The 15,637-nt window shown below is 43.2% G+C and overlaps 1 protein-coding gene across 5 annotated transcripts in view; it reads left to right on the plus strand.

Moving 5' to 3' along the window:
* The window catches only part of LOC147109195 (echinoderm microtubule-associated protein-like 5), a 236,892-nt gene that overhangs the window by 142,798 nt on the left and 78,457 nt on the right, over positions 1-15,637 (plus strand). For all 5 annotated transcript variants that reach the window (XR_015080190.1, XM_086002884.1, XM_086002885.1 and 2 more), the window contains 5 exons: positions 4,718-4,870; positions 6,774-6,905; positions 11,461-11,549; positions 12,639-12,815; positions 15,063-15,264. Coding sequence is in view for 4 of the 5 variants with exons in the window: in XM_086002884.1 (XP_085859010.1) it covers positions 4,718-4,870; positions 6,774-6,905; positions 11,461-11,549; positions 12,639-12,815; positions 15,063-15,264 (753 nt within the window). In the remaining variant the exon portion in view is untranslated. The remainder of the gene's footprint in view (positions 1-4,717; positions 4,871-6,773; positions 6,906-11,460; positions 11,550-12,638; positions 12,816-15,062; positions 15,265-15,637) is intronic.

The following is a 15,637-nucleotide window of genomic DNA, read 5'->3' on the forward strand; positions in this document are numbered from 1 at the left end:
ATTTTCAGGCGCTGGAGCCTTAACTACCACTTCAATTTTGTCAGGGGACTTATGTAACCCCTCTTCATCAATCACGTGGCCACAATACGATATCTGTTTCTTAAAAAACTCGCACTTGGGGCGATTGGCTCGTAGCCCATGTTCTCTTAGTCTAGTGAGCACCTGCTCTAGGTTGGCAAGGTGTTCACTGTCATTTTCACCTGTCACTAGGATGTCGTCCAAGTAACACTGAGTCCCCGGAATCCCTTGCAGGACTTGTTCCATCGTTCTTTGCCATATCGCCGGAGCTGTTGCTACTCCGAATACCAGTCGATTATACTGGTAAAGACCTTTGTGAGTGTTTATCGTGAGATATTTCCTAGAGGATTCTTCAACCTCCATCTGCAAATATGCTTGCGCTAGGTCAATTTTTGTAAAACGCTTCCCTCCAGATAGTGAGGCGAAAATATCTTCTATCCTCGGAAGAGGATACTGTACTGTGTGAAGGACTGGGTTCACAGTCACCTTGAAGTCCCCACAGATGCGAACCTTCCTTGGCTCCTCAGACTTATTGTTTAACGTTTTCTTCATGACAGGAACGATGGGTGTCGCCCACTCGTTCCAGTCTACCTTAGATAACACGCCTGCATTCTCCAGATTCTCCAGCTCTGCCTCGACGGCTGGGCGAATTGCATACGGTACCGGTCTTGCTTTGAAAACCTTGGGAATTGCATTCTCTTCTATTTTTATCGAGGCGGTTACGCCTTCAAGAGTTCCCAGTCCTTGTTGAAATACCTCTTTAGCGTTAGCCAAGATTTTTGACAATCGTCCAGGTGTGACGTCGTCATCCTTTTTACCAGCCACAGTCAGTGCCTGAATGGAGTGCCAGTCTAAACTTATCTTTCTGATCCATTCACGTCCCAATAACGGTGGTCCACCATCTTGCAGTATGTACAGATACAATTTCTGTATTTCCTTGCCGTTGTATTTGACAGGCACCCTTATTTTCCCTCTGGGGTATACTTTCTGCCCCGTATACGTCTTCAAGACAATGGATGTGTCTTTCAAGGGTATGTGTGAGAATAGCCGCTTGTAGTCTCGTCGATTCATGACGGTCAGGGCTGATCCTGTATCCAATTCCATTTTGACTTGGGACCCTGCTATCGTGAGGGTGACCCAAATGGTTCGGTGATCCTCTTTTGCGATTACGTTGTGTAGTTTGAGACAGCTTAGTCTCTTGTTCCTGGATTCACTATCGCTCTTCTGGTCTTCACTCAGGAGTCCACAGACAAATTTGTCCCGTAGGGTATCTGCCAGTCCTGCTCCGAACTGGCAGTGCTTCGATAGCCTGCGTAGTTCCGTAAGGTAATCAGCATTGCTCTCATCTTTATGCTGATTTCTCTTTCTGCTATCAGCAGCGGTGTAGGATTTAGGTGTTCCTGTAGGATATCAACAATTTCGTTAAAACTCTTCGCCATCGGTTTGACTGGAGTGATCAGGTTCCGCAATAGGCCGTACGTTCTTGCGCCCATTAAGTTTAGTAGTACCGATGCCTTTTTCTCATCGGCTACTTCATTTGCCTCGCAATATACTTCGACTCTTTCCACATACGTGGTCCAGTCTTCTATTGCATTATCGAAGGCAGTGATATTGCCAGTCTTCGGCATCTTGGAGATCTAAGATGGCGCCTCCCGCGCTTTGCCTTCTTCCCCGATTGAACAAAATGGCGCCTCCCGCGCTTTGCCTTCTTCCCTGCTGGATTAAGATGGCGCCTCCCGCGCTTTCTGCCTTCCCGCTGCTGCTAGCGCTGTTGCTGGCGTTTTTATGCCTTGATGGCGACGCCCTATGGTCTTCGCGCGCTTCCCCCCGCGCTGCTGCCAACGCCGCTCTCCGCGGTCCCCGTGGCAAACTGCAGCTCCTCGCGGCTTTCTGCGCTTCTAATTTCTTTTATTTTAATTACTGTTCCCGTCATCAGAGCAGACCCTATGGGACACTTCCCTCCCTCTTCTCGGGTCTGTACGCTGCCCGGCTTCGTAGCACCGGCAGCGCCCTGTGTGCTCCACCTTCTCTCTCTCTCTCCTCTTCCCGACAACGCTGCTCGGCCCCGTTGAAAAGCCACCCGATCGAGCTCTAGCCCGTCGCAGCCCAGGAAGGATCAGTGTACTACCTGCCACCAGCCCGATTAGCTGGAACACCATAGACTGGATAACCAAGCCCCGCTCTCGACAGCCTCTCCTGCAAATCTTCTAATTCGATGAATCAGAGGGCGGTTGCCCACGGTCGACGCCCGTTTCTGCCTTTTTTTTTTTCTTTTTGGATTTCTTCCTTCTGGCCTCGACCTGCAATAACTTCGCTTCAGGGATGGATCCCCGTGAGGTGGTGCAGAACTGTAGGTAAGTTCGAATCTGTTCGTCGCCAGTGTAACGTCCGTGTGTAATTGAGACACGGACTGCAGGAGTTGGTGATAACAGGTGTTTACTGAACGGAGACAAAACTGGAACTACTATGCAAGGTTACTACACAGGCTTATATACAGGGGTGGTTACTACTGGTACTGCAGTATACAGGGGCTGCAGAATATAGTTCCTTCAGGTTACATACACTACACCTATCATATATATATTTTTTATCCACACTTTGTTTGTGCCTTCTGTTCTTCTCTCCCACATGGCAGCTGTCTTTCATTCTGTCAGCGCAATTTACACTTCGTCTAGAGCCATCCTTTGTTTCTTAACCTGTCCCATTACCATCTCCTTTTGCCTTGAATATCTCTTAATGTCTCTTTACCTCTCCTGCCTTCTATCCTATCACAGACCTTCCCTTTTGTTCTTTCATCCCCTCCCCCCTTTCCCAGCCCCTACACTTGCTTAAAAATCTGTTCCATTTCCTGCTTTTTTCCAGTTCTGACGAAAGGTCATTGACCTGAAACATTAACTTTGTTTCTCTCTTCACAGATGCTGCCTGACCTGCTGGGTATCTCCAGCATTTTCAGTTTTTATTTCAGATTTCCAGCATCTGCAGTATTTTCTTTATGTTAGCTAGTTTGGACTGTCAGTCAAGGGTGATCCAAACTGGTGTTTAGTATAAATAATGTTATTGAAAGAATGCAGAATAAAATATTTCAGAAGCATTTTGAAAGAGAAATATTATAGGGCTGGTTTTCCTGTTTCTCAGCCTGTCCTGGTGCTGGTTGGAACAGCATGCCCAAAGTGTGCTCTGTCTTTCCAAGCCCATATGTACTGCATTTTCCTGTCCTGGGCCATGAACGTGGCCTGGGGACACCCCCAGTACAGGCCTAGCCCCTGACTATTTCCATGTTGCAATTTCTATGCAATTCTGTGATTACAGTGAGCTCTCATGCTTAACTTAAATGTTATAATTTCATCCAAGTTCACACTTCTTATTTCTGATTGTAATCTGCCATTGTTGGCAATTGAAGAATGTGCTTTGCTGTCCTGGTTTATGAGAGGTTTATGAAAAGAACCTGCAAATTGCAACATAGCATTAATCAGGTTTACCCTGTGTGAGATTTGAATTTTGTTGAGAGCAAATCGATATCTGTACCGTTTGAACGTGAGTTCTTATGAATGTATCCTTCACGCAAAACAATGACTTTTCTAACCCTTGTCTGGTCACAAGGGGTTAATGAGCTGCACGCATTGGTGGTAGCCACACCTTGTCTTGCATGGCATGTGGATAGGGCAGTTCCAAGGCCTCATCCAAATTCTATGCCGGAAGTTATATCTTGTTTCACTAGTCTCAAGAAATCAATGGTAAATTTTATCCACCTCGTATTTATTGCACTGAAAATGTCTATTGCTCTCGCTAACTGTTTCTTTTTGTGGGGAAAATTTTGGGTAAACCAATTGCTGACATAGACTGATGGTGGACCCTTGTGTTACTCCATGGCAAGGTAAATTTAGAGCTCAAGTTTAATTGTCCAATGGTCATTTTTTGAGCCAACATGTAGAAGAGCTGCACTGAGGCAATCTCCAAATGCAGCATGACTAGGGCAATACGCATGTTTTTACGAAGCATTACAGTTGGAATATCTTTTTAACAGTTCTCAGAAGAATATTCTTTGTGAAATGCTGTCAAATTTTGCCAGTGCCAACTTCAACAAAAATTATAAATTCACCATCAGTAAGTTTTGTATGCATAAAATTAACTAGATGGAAGATTTTGGGGAGGAAAAAGAGAAGAATAATCACAAAAATACAAGTACCTGCACCTTAAGTAAACACTGCAAATCCATGGTGGGTAGAGCAATAAAATAATGTAAATAACTGAGAATAACAGGTTTTGGGAAGAGAGGAACAATGTTACTTGCACCTTAAGTGAGTTCTGTAAAGTGACAGGTAAGTAATATATTCTTTCTGTGACGCCATTGACTTTTAGTATCCGGGTACATAATATTATTTTGCTTCATTAGCCATGTGATATATTGCTTCAGTAAATTTACTGTATTACAGCGATGAATGAATCGGGACTATGAATAAAACAGAAACCTCACTCTAGCTCCTGGACAATGTGTGAGCAAAGCCACTGGAGGTCTATATTTAATGGTGAAAGAATATTACTGCAATCTTTTTTAAATGCTGCATCAGTTTCTTTTGTGCATTTTTTTTTTAGTTATGGAGAGTATCCATTCCAAAACAGATTGTAGAATTGGTTTGTTAGAAAAAGCAGCATTTAGCACTTTAACACTAATACAATGTCTATGTTGTCATACTTATAGGTGGCAGGTGTTGTTGTTTCTCCCCTGATGGGAGATCTCTCGCTGTTGGCTTAAATGATGGCAGTTTCCTGATTGTGAATTCAGATACTCTTGAAGATCTTGTTTCATTCCATCATAGAAAAGAGCACATTTCAGATATTAGGTTTTCCCCAGGTATGTAGGCTTAGCTAAAACAACTATTATTGAATCAGTTATTCTGCTTTGTTTGAAAATTGATGTTTTAGTAAATACATGAATGTATTTAAATTCTGGTAATTTTTTCATTGTACAGTGTGATGAGAATTATACAATCTTCTGAAAAACCCAGGCCAAAATATCTGCATATTAGAAATGTTTACAATAGTTCAAGGTGCAGAAAAAAAATAACATTTATTTCCAAAACATTGAAAACACTTTTTAAATGTTTAATATTTTAGGATTTTTTTGTTCTTGGAGGTGGGTGGGGGGGGGGGGATGATGTCAGTGTCAGAGAACAGAATACTTTATCATTCTTTTTATCCAGTGTGCTCATTTATTGACCCAGATTTTGCAGTCGGCCGGGAACGAATGGCGCTAGCCGTTCATTACACTTACACTTGCCCGCAGACTTTTGCGTTGGAACTGGCGGTAATTAGAGAGCCAAAACAGTGCGCCGCCCTCTACAGGGAAGCAACTGCTATATTCTAAGGCAGTGATGTACCTTACCCCTTGCCTGAAAAGAGCACCCACTCCTTTATCAGTGTGACATTTCCATTTCCCACATTAACTATCCTTGTGCTCTTGGTGCAAAGCTGTCCATTAACATTGAATTATGCCGGGAATTTTTGCCCATTAGTAACTCAAAAGAGAATTGCCAGACTCATTTCACTCAAGAAATTCATAGTCCCAATCATAAAATGATTGAACAAGCTCTATGTCACACAGTGTCATGGGTTCACTATTTGTACTATTTTTGAGAAAAATCATGAGCCACTCTTGAGAATTTTTTAAATTGCTGAATGGATCACTTGGTTAAAACTAGTTGCCTTACTCCCTTTCTGAGGGATTGCAGTCAGGTCTGAGGTGTGTAGCTTCAAAGGATAGTAATTGAATGCCAAGTTCCCTAATGTTATGGTTTTGTCAGGATTTGGGATTGTATTTGTTTTCCTGGCTTCCTACTCCCTTTCTGTTTGTTCCTTCCTTTGACCTTATTTATGCCATCAGTAATGGGCACAGTGTTTTAAAAACATGTCCTGAATCATAACACACGATACTGGATTAGAAGTCAACTTTAACCTTTTTATTAAAATTTGTATGAAGGACATTGTTCAGGTCTTTATCCAAAACACTAACAATAGGAAGACTATAAGAACTATTTATGTAATGTGTGCTGAAAAAATAATTATCAAATGCACATGTAATAATACATGTTCTGGGAACAACTAAGTTGCTTCCCTTGTACTTCCTATTTTCTCCCTACTGTGTTCATCCATCTGCATCGATTAAGTTGAGGTGGTTCGGCCATGGACTGCACCATCAATGCCATCAGTAGCACTCCTTGGTTGGTCACATTATGCTTTCCTCATAATGTTCCGTCCATTCCCACAAATAACTCAATCAAGGAAGATAACACATGTCGAGACCACGTTCAAATGTTAGTTTAGGCTGGGATCCAAATTCATCTTTTCTTTGTTAAAAATCCAATGCAACTTTGCAGTGGCTACTGGGAAGCCCATTAACTGGTTGATTTGCTTTTATGTCTCTATTTTTATGTGAATATTTTGCTCATCAAGAGATATTAGTGGTGGGGAATGGACCATTTTCAATTGCTGATGCCCCGCAGCATCAAGCTCTCCCAGGTCATGTATAGCACGGTAGAATGCCGAACAAGCTCCTTCTACCCTGCCACAACAGCATGCCTCATCTCAAACATGAGAGGCGTACACAGGACTGTATTTGGGCCAACTTGACATTTATCTATTCATGCCAACCATCTTGTGGTTTATCTAAGTGAAATTTCCAATTCAGTGCCAAATTAGGGTTAATTTCTTCTTAATTGAGTTCTAAGAAGTAATGATATGCAATTTTAAAATTTCAGGTCCTGGCAAGTACTTGGCTGTAGCATCTCATGATAACTTTGTAGACATCTACAATATAATGAGTAGTAAACGAGTTGGAATCTGCAAAGGAGCTTCCAGCTATATAACACATTTGGACTGGGACAAAAGAGGTACGCATGTCTGTCTGTCTGTCTCTCTCTCTCTCTCTGACATTTAAAAGAAAAATGCATAATTAGAAAAATTTTCTGCAGTAACAATTTTTTTTCACAGAACTGCTCATGCTCCACCACCGTAGCTTCACCAGAAGTGCAGCGGTAACCCTGTTTATGCACATAAATGGGATTTCTGCCACAATTCCAGTGAGGTTACAGTGGTGGAGCAGGAGCAGCTCAGAGGAAATTCCTGGCCTTTATTACAATTCTTCCATGCACTAAACAGAACTAAGCCCAGGACACCAGTAGGGAGAATTAAGAGTAAGACAGGTGTAATACATTTTTTCACCTCATAAGTCAAATCCTGATTTCAGACACTTCTCTGTACTTTGACCACATTATTCAAAGTAAACATTTTTATTTTTAGTTAAGGTGACTTTAATACCCACTTGAACCACTGCTCGAAGTGCCAATATGTATGAGTTATTCTTAGTGTCTGTCATCTTTTGTTAATAAAACATGCCTCTCGGCAAGTTATTCTGAAAGACCATGTCATCAAACAGAATAGCGTTAGAGAGTCTTAAGATAAATTGCCATAGTCTTTCTTCGTACTGACCCATTGGGCAATAGATTCTCAGCAGAGTCAGAACACCAGACCAAACACCATGAGGTTTACCCTCCTAGGTTCTGGGACTGATGTTGACTTTAATACCATTAGCAGAGTGGAAGTCTAGTTTCATACCACCAGGTACTAGTAAGCACAAGACCTCAATCAAATGTTCATTGCACTGGAAGAAAAAATGAGTTTACCTACCTTGTAGAGTCTTAGTCAACTGGCCTTCCACAGCTCCAACTAACATCATAAATTTGCCCTCTGGAAATACTGCCAGAATAGAACCTACATACTGTTGCTATGTACACGGACAAATACACTGATCCTGAAAGAAAATAAGCTGTCTCTCCTCTCCCTGAACTAGCTTGACTGAGATCTTGGGAAAAGCCCTAAGGCAGGATTGAGAACAACAGCTGTAGAAATATACTTAGACATTTTGGGGGAGAAATTCATTATAGCCCCGTTTGGGGCACTAACCTGGAAAAAATTAGCGCCAGGCGCTAATGTTTTTCAACTTTTAAAAAAAATGTGGTTTTGCGCTCCAGGAAGGAAGTGGAATGCCAGATCAAGCGCCCCACTTCCTTCCTGGAGCGCGACAGGCAGCAGGCTGGGCGGTAGGTGTGTCGCGCTGCACAATGGGCCGTGCAGCTCTGCTGCGTTGGAAGGCTCCTTCCCTCCCTTAAAGGGAAGGGCCATCGCTGTAGGCTCTGCAAGGGAAAAACATCCCTGGTCCCTGACTGCAGCCGCAATCCGGCCTGATCAGCCCGATGCACTGCAGCAGAGTGCCGGGCTGATCGATCGTTGGCGAAGAAAACTGAAAAAAAAACTGAAAGACCATTTGAGAATTTTTTCAACTTAACTCGGCCACCTTGCCTTTAAGTATTGCCCCTGAAGCGCCCCGCCTCCCGATGAACGCCTCCTGCAGCTGTCGGTGTCATCGCCTGGCGATGCTGCAGGGGGCAGAACCGAAGTTCGAGTCCGGGGCGCAACCGGGGCAATGCGCACAGCGATAACGTCACGATCTGCGGGCGAAGGAGATCGGGGCACAACGCCATACTGCCACCACAAAACTCCCGCCGAATATAGTGGGAGTCGATCTTCTCACCGCGTCTGGTCGGTAAATGCTTTGCGCCCCATTATCACCCCCCCCCCCCCGGAGGCAATAACTGGAGGCGCTAAGGTGCCCAATTTCTAGCCCTGTATCACGAAGCCACTTTGACTTTCTGGCCAGTTCCATGGTTCATTTCTAGTCACAGGAAATGGTGAAATTGATGGACAGCCATGAGTCATAATATCACCAGCAGAAATAGTGCAACGTGGGCTCTGAGTTCAGCTTGATAATAATACTTATACAGCTGCAGGCAAAATGATGATACAAAGCATCACTTAAAATTCTAGAGTCAACAGGGAGAATGGACTTTGGCAATTCAATACAGATGCTGACTATGAAAACAATTGATTAAAAAGTGGTTCTAATACTATAGAATACGTATGGAATAGGCTGGATAAAATGTTTATTTTTGAGCTCAGTGGTATAACATGGCCTTCAAACTAGTATTTTCATTACAGTGAGATGAAGGGAAAAGGATTGAAGGGAAATGTGGTACATGTGATTAGAACTATTCCTTGTGTGGAGGGTAAACAGCAACATAGACTGTGTTGTAACTGTGTTATATTTCTGTGATGGTCTGCTTAGTTGGTGGGGGGAGGGTGAACGATTATATACTTTATCAGTAGCGGGGGCAATGTTCAACAGTGCTGCTTAATGGGAGGAATGTGTTCAGAATGGGGCGGGAAGCATGAGATGCTGCTCAGAGGATGGGGCAAGATGATAGGCTTACAGAGTGCAACTCAATGGGGGAGGGCGGAGGCAAAGGCGCAGACCCTGGCTGTGGGGTCGAGGGAAATGGCCAGAATGCTGACCTTCGATGGAGGAAGCGTGGGTGTTACAGCAAAGGAAGGAGGATGTTCCAGACAGCTTAGTGCGCAGACAATTGAGTCCATGTGCGAGCAGGCCATTTGCCGCTAGGGACCGGCGAAGGAGGCTTCTAATCGTGGGGGCTGGCAAGTGGTAGGGCAGGTGGGGACTGGGGATATGATATTTTAATGGGCAGCCTGTCTTAGCTTCTCTCAAGTCGTATGCACTAATATATCCCTCAAGCAGTGAAGTTGAGGCTTTTTTTCTCATTAAGGACCCGATTTTGGAAGAACTAACACATGTTTCAAACTCCTACTTTTAACCTCTTCGGTGCCAAAACAAACATTTCCACTAATTCCTTGATGGAGAAGTCCCTGGATAAATTCAATATTACTCTATTATTTATTAACGGTAAAAGAACTTTAAAAAAACAAATTGTTCTCAGGATATTGGATGATGCTGGCAAGGCTGTATTTATTGCTCATTCCTAGTCTCCCTGAGAAGCTTATTCTTGGACCACCGAGTGTTGATTGTTTTTGCAACAGAGTGGCTTGCTAGGCCACTTCGGAGGTCATCAAGGGTCAAGCACATAGTGTGGGACTGAAATTGTATAGACGAGCTAGGGTAGGGATGTCTCGTTCCCTTCCCTGAAGAATATTAGTGAACAGGTTGGGTTTTTATTACGAGTTGGCAGCTTTCTGTATTTTATTTTCTGGTTCCAGCCTACAAATTACTAGATTTATTGAATTCAGTTTCATAACTTGCCATAGTGAGATTAAAATTCACGATCTCTAGGCTTCTAGTTCAGTACCATAACTACTATACTACCACACCCTAACGGACACTGTAAAATACAATTTTTAATATCTTGATATATATGAATGTTGAGCTTGTCTGCATCGAACGTATAAGGCTGCACAATATATAACAAGTAATGCTGCTAATTAAATCAATGACACGAACCACTTGGATCTTTTGATTAAAGACGTAAAATGATCTTTAAGTAAATGAACCAAGCAATTCAAAATGCTGAAAATTGGGGCTGGATTTTGCCAATGGGGAGCTTTTGGAGGCGGGACTCCCACTTGTCGAGTTTTGGTCCCACCTCCATCGACTTCTGGCCAACCCACGCTATTTTCCCTTGATTGACCGTGTTAAGCCCGCCCAGCGGGCTTAGCAGGCCAATTAAGGGGATGCCAGTTACAGAGAACGTCAGTGTATGACGTTTCATCTGTCAAAAATTTTTGACAGATGAATTGTCATCGTTTGACAGCTCTGTGAAGCGGTCAAACACTGACATTCTCTGTAGTTTGATGAGTTCTTGTATTCAAGACTCACCAAACCTCTTTCTTTAGCAGAAATTAGATGGTTGTTGCATTGGAGAATGCAGCAGCTATCTGTCATCTCTGCCGCGGCGATGCGAGACTCCGCATCCCCAACGATTGAAGCCTGCAGGAAGAAACAAAGTTAAGTAAACTTTTTCTAACACTTTCCACTTACCTTACAAACTCACCTCTCCACACTTGCACCCATCACTTACCTTCACAGCGCACTTTTGCACCCCTCCGACCCCCGCAGACCCACTGCTCGCCTCGGTGACCCTGACGGGGTTCACAGCCTTCGGGAAGCCCACATTTGTGTAGGTAAAATGGGGATAATCCTCTTATCTGCCTGTTAACTACCTGTTAACAGGCAGTTAAGTGGTTGAAATCCCTCTCCCACTCCAGGAGATGGGACCCAGCGCAGGTCGGCTACCCGCCTCCTGGGAAAATGACACGGAGGCGGGTTGGGGGCAGGATGGGCACCCGCCCCCAGATTCTGTCATTTTCCTGGCAGACCCGCCTCCCCAAGGCTGGCAAGATCGCGCCCTTGGTGTCACATATTCAACAGTGTCCTGTCTATTCTATTGATATCACTCACTAAACAATAGACATAAATCAAATTGTTCTTTGGTTCTTTTCTTTTAATCAATCCAGTTTATTGAAGTTGAGGATTGATGGAAAGGTTATTGGTGTTGAGCAACATGTTTCACTTTTCAACAGGAAAACTTTTACAAGTTAATACTGGTGCTAAGGAACAGTTATTCTTTGAAGCTCCTCGTGGAAAACCACAGATTATAAATAAGACAGAGGTAAGACAAATATAATGGCCCAGAATTTGCTGGAGCGGGGCACTTCATGGCATGCCCTGTGAGTTAGACTTTTTCCCTCACCCTTCAGCTTAAAAAAATGTTTGTACTGGATGTGCAAGCTGATAACAGCCCGGAGAGGTCAACGGACCATCTGGGACATTGGTGAACGATGAGACCAACAGTCAATCCCCTTAACCAATGAGATTTAAGGATTGCAAAACAATCAGCTGAACGACGGAGAAGGAAATGGGGTGAATTAGAGTCAAATCAGGTACAGAAAGAGAAATAAAGAGCAGGAAAGAATGATTGGATTAAGAGAGAGAAAAAAGAGACAAATGAAAAGTAAGAAATATTTTAAAATTTATAATTTAATTTTAAAAAATTCTCTAACAACAATTTACTACTTGTAGGATTTACTACCTGCAGGAAAGAGACTCCACAGTTTCAATTGTTTCCTTTTTGGGTCGGAGAGGTTACATGGCATTGCAGGAACATAAATCTCGTTAAAAAGGCTAAGTACCAGCTCTAACTTTCTGCGGCGAGTTTAATTGGCAATTAATGTGCAAATGCAGCAATTTCTTGAAACTCACAGGGAGGTTGAGGGCGCGTTATCTTTTTCGCGAGGCGAGCGGCGAAATAGTCCAACAACTTGTGGCGATTTGTAATTCACGGGGTATTTCTTTCTCACCACAAGTTGCTGGATGATTTACACATTAATGACGACGTGCACATTAAACTTGCTGTTTTTTTACAGCAATTTCTGGGCCAATATTAAACAAGTACTTTTAATGTGTCTTTAACAAGCTGATCTTTGTTTTGTAAGATTTGTTGAAATCAGTAAAAACTAGCACAAAATAAATTGTACAAACAGAACTTTTAACCTCTTTTAGGATATTTCAAATTTGGCGAACATTTGTTAGACAACAAAGCCTTATTGTAGTACTCAAACAATGACTTCAAAAGAGGAGAAAACAGTCCTGCAAGGAATAATATGCAGTAGAGTACAATTTTTTTACACTAATAGTTTTTATGAGATAGAATTTATATCAATTAATAGACTTTATCAAAGCAATAAACTTACTTTTTCAGGTGGAGAAGATAGACTGGACGTCTTGGACTTGTGTCTTAGGTCCTTCATGTGAAGCTATTTGGCCCATGGTAAGCGAGGTCACAGATGTTTCTGCATCCTGTCTTACTAGTAACAAAAAAGTGCTAGCTACAGGAGATGACTTTGGATTTGTGAAGTTGTTCCGATACCCAGTGAAGGTAATTACACTCTTTTTTTATTTTTGCTTTGATTGATGAAACAACTTTCTTGCCTTTTTAGTAAATGTGGGCTGGATTTTCCGGGGGGTCAGTGGGCGCGATCGGTGGCAGCTCGGGTGGGAAAGTGTTTTTTTTCTCCAGTGGGCTGGGACCCCGCTGTGAACCCGCCGCCACGTGCCTTTCCCCGATGTTGGGTCTGTCAGCGCTGAGCAGACCCGATATGCAGCAGCAGTGGACTCAATTTAAATAATTAGTGGCTCGTTTAGAGCCATTTAAGAATGAATTTCAGCTCACCTGCATTTGACAGCTCGTCCATGCTGGTCGTGGACCACATCTGTCAAGCTGAGGCAGGAGTTCAGTGGCCATTGAATCAGCTGTTGAGTTGACAGCTTCAAATGTACAGTAAATCCCCCACCTTAGAGATATCTTCCCTCAGCCACAAACTCTTCCTCACTGCATTTCCACAACAGATTGACCATGCTGCAAGTCTTTACACAAGTCTCCATCCTGTCTGACCTCATTACCTCTCTCACCATTAACCAATCGCTTCTGTTATCTCTATTTCACCTGCCATCTATTCCGTCGGCATGGGTGCCCTTTATACTCTCTCACCTTGGTCCTCAGAATCCCACCACGATCAGCCCCAACACCAGCAGCCCCAGGCACACCAGCAGCACCATCAACAACACCACCAACCTTCTCCGCAATCACCTGATGCTGCACAGGACAGAGGGCATCAGCACCCAACCACATTGCTGCCCGGGAGGCCAGGGATGACCTCACCACAACCAGATTTACTTCACTTAACGCTGTACACTCTGGCTGCCACATGATGCGCCAGGTTGGCACCACCCCACACCAACACCATAAAGCATCGCTACAATGCCCAAGCCATTCCTATCACACTCATCATTATTGTGGGGGGTAGCATTATGTCTCACCATTCACTGCAGCTCACTAAGCCACTTCCAAAGGTGAACACAAATTTGTCCAAGAACGCAAAGTGTTGAAAATAAAGGTTTGACACCACATTAACAGAAACTTTACATGAACATTGCATAAAACACCCAAGTGCCTAGCCTTGTGTGTTAGTTGGTATAATTGCACGAGGATGAGGGTGAGTATGAGCAGTGGCTAGTGAAATGGGGATGTGATAATGTAGATAGAGAGGGAGGGGTGGAGGTGCAAGGTAAGTTGATGTGAGTAAGGATGTGCAGGAGTAGGGTAGTGAAGGCAGAGTGATGGGGATGTGATGAGTGGAACAGCAAGATGAGGTTGAGTGTGGCTTTGTACTAACGTTTCGTGATCTAATGAGATCATTGAAAGGTTTGCGCCACTACACCCAGGTCCTCCTGACCACATCCCTGCTTGTGCCCTCCTCTGCAATGTGCAACCAGGCTGTGTTGATCTCCTGGGGAGATCTCTCCTGCCCATGGGAAGGGAAGAGGACCCCCCTGTGTGCTGTGACTCCCTCCATAAGTATATGGAGAGTCAAGGGAGAACCTGGGTGCAGCCGTGCACCTCTGTGCAGTGCTCGTCAGTGTTTGCAGCATCTCAGTGCAGTAGAACACTGACAGCACAAATGTCAAAATAAAGTTGGCCATGGTCCCTTTAAGGAAACTGGCTGATGACGCATCATCAAATGACGTCCCCAGACCTGCTTCCTCTAATTGGCCGGCAAACGCGCTGGGCGGGCTTAACAATCTCCATCAAGGGAAATTCATTTCAGAGGCCAGGATGGAGCCAGCAGCGGGGTCGGGACCTGCCACCGACGTTGCCCGCCGAGGTTAGTAAAATCGCGGCCTGTGTTTCTTTTTGTATTCAATAAATCAAAATGGAAAAAAATACAAAATGATGTTAAAAAGTAAATTATCTGTTCTTTGCCAGGGATGGCACTAATGCCAGTTTTACCCATATTTATGTAAAATTAACAGGTGAGGCTTACTGACACTATTTCAAGGAATACATGGTCTGCCTTGTTTGAATGATGAATAATGGACAAATAAAGTTCTATATTTTGTTATTTATCCATTGAAGTAGAAACCAATAAAGCAGTAAATAATTGAAAAATTAAAAAAAAATTTGTCTACGAAAAATTATTTTATTTTATATAGTTTATCAGGAGAAATTGAGACTGCGGCATATTTAGTAAAAAAAAATTACATCCCACTTATAGTCATTGTTGTCTCTTTGACATTTGTAAATGTAAATTAAAGTAATTTTTATCTGTTGCCTCTTTGAATTAAGGGAAAGTACGGGAAGTTCAAAAGATATGTGGCTCACAGCACGCACGTAACAAATGTACGTTGGACACATGATGACAGTTTGCTCGTTACAGTTGGGGGAGCAGATACAACAGTGATGGTCTGGACACACGAGGGGGAGGGACACAAGCCCTCCAGACAATATGACAGTGAAGAGTCTGATTTTGATTCTGATGAAGATGGAGGTGGGTATAATCTATATTGTGTGGCTATTTGGTACGTCAAATTAACTAGGTATGATCTTAAAATAGGGTTGAAAAGAAAGAAAGACTTGCATTTATATAGCGCCTTTCACGACCACTGGACGTCCCAAAGCGCTTTACAGCCAGTGAAGTACTTTTTTTTTTAAATGTAGTCACTGTTGTAATGTAGGAAGCAATTAAATAATGTTGCAAGCCCTGTAAATTCTACACACACGAATTAGTTGTAAATTGTGTGCTGTGACTGAGAATAGATTATTTTTGTCACCATTTTTTTTATTGGATCTAGACCAAGGTAATTTGCGTAGCAATGCTGTAGTAGAGGAAAGCCAAGTGGTTTTTCTCCTGCAAAAGTTCT

This window comes from Somniosus microcephalus, chromosome 12, assembly GCF_052327205.1.
Source record: "Somniosus microcephalus isolate GS21.2 chromosome 12, FLI_Smic_1.0, whole genome shotgun sequence".
NCBI classification, from domain to species: domain Eukaryota; kingdom Metazoa; phylum Chordata; class Chondrichthyes; order Squaliformes; family Somniosidae; genus Somniosus; species Somniosus microcephalus.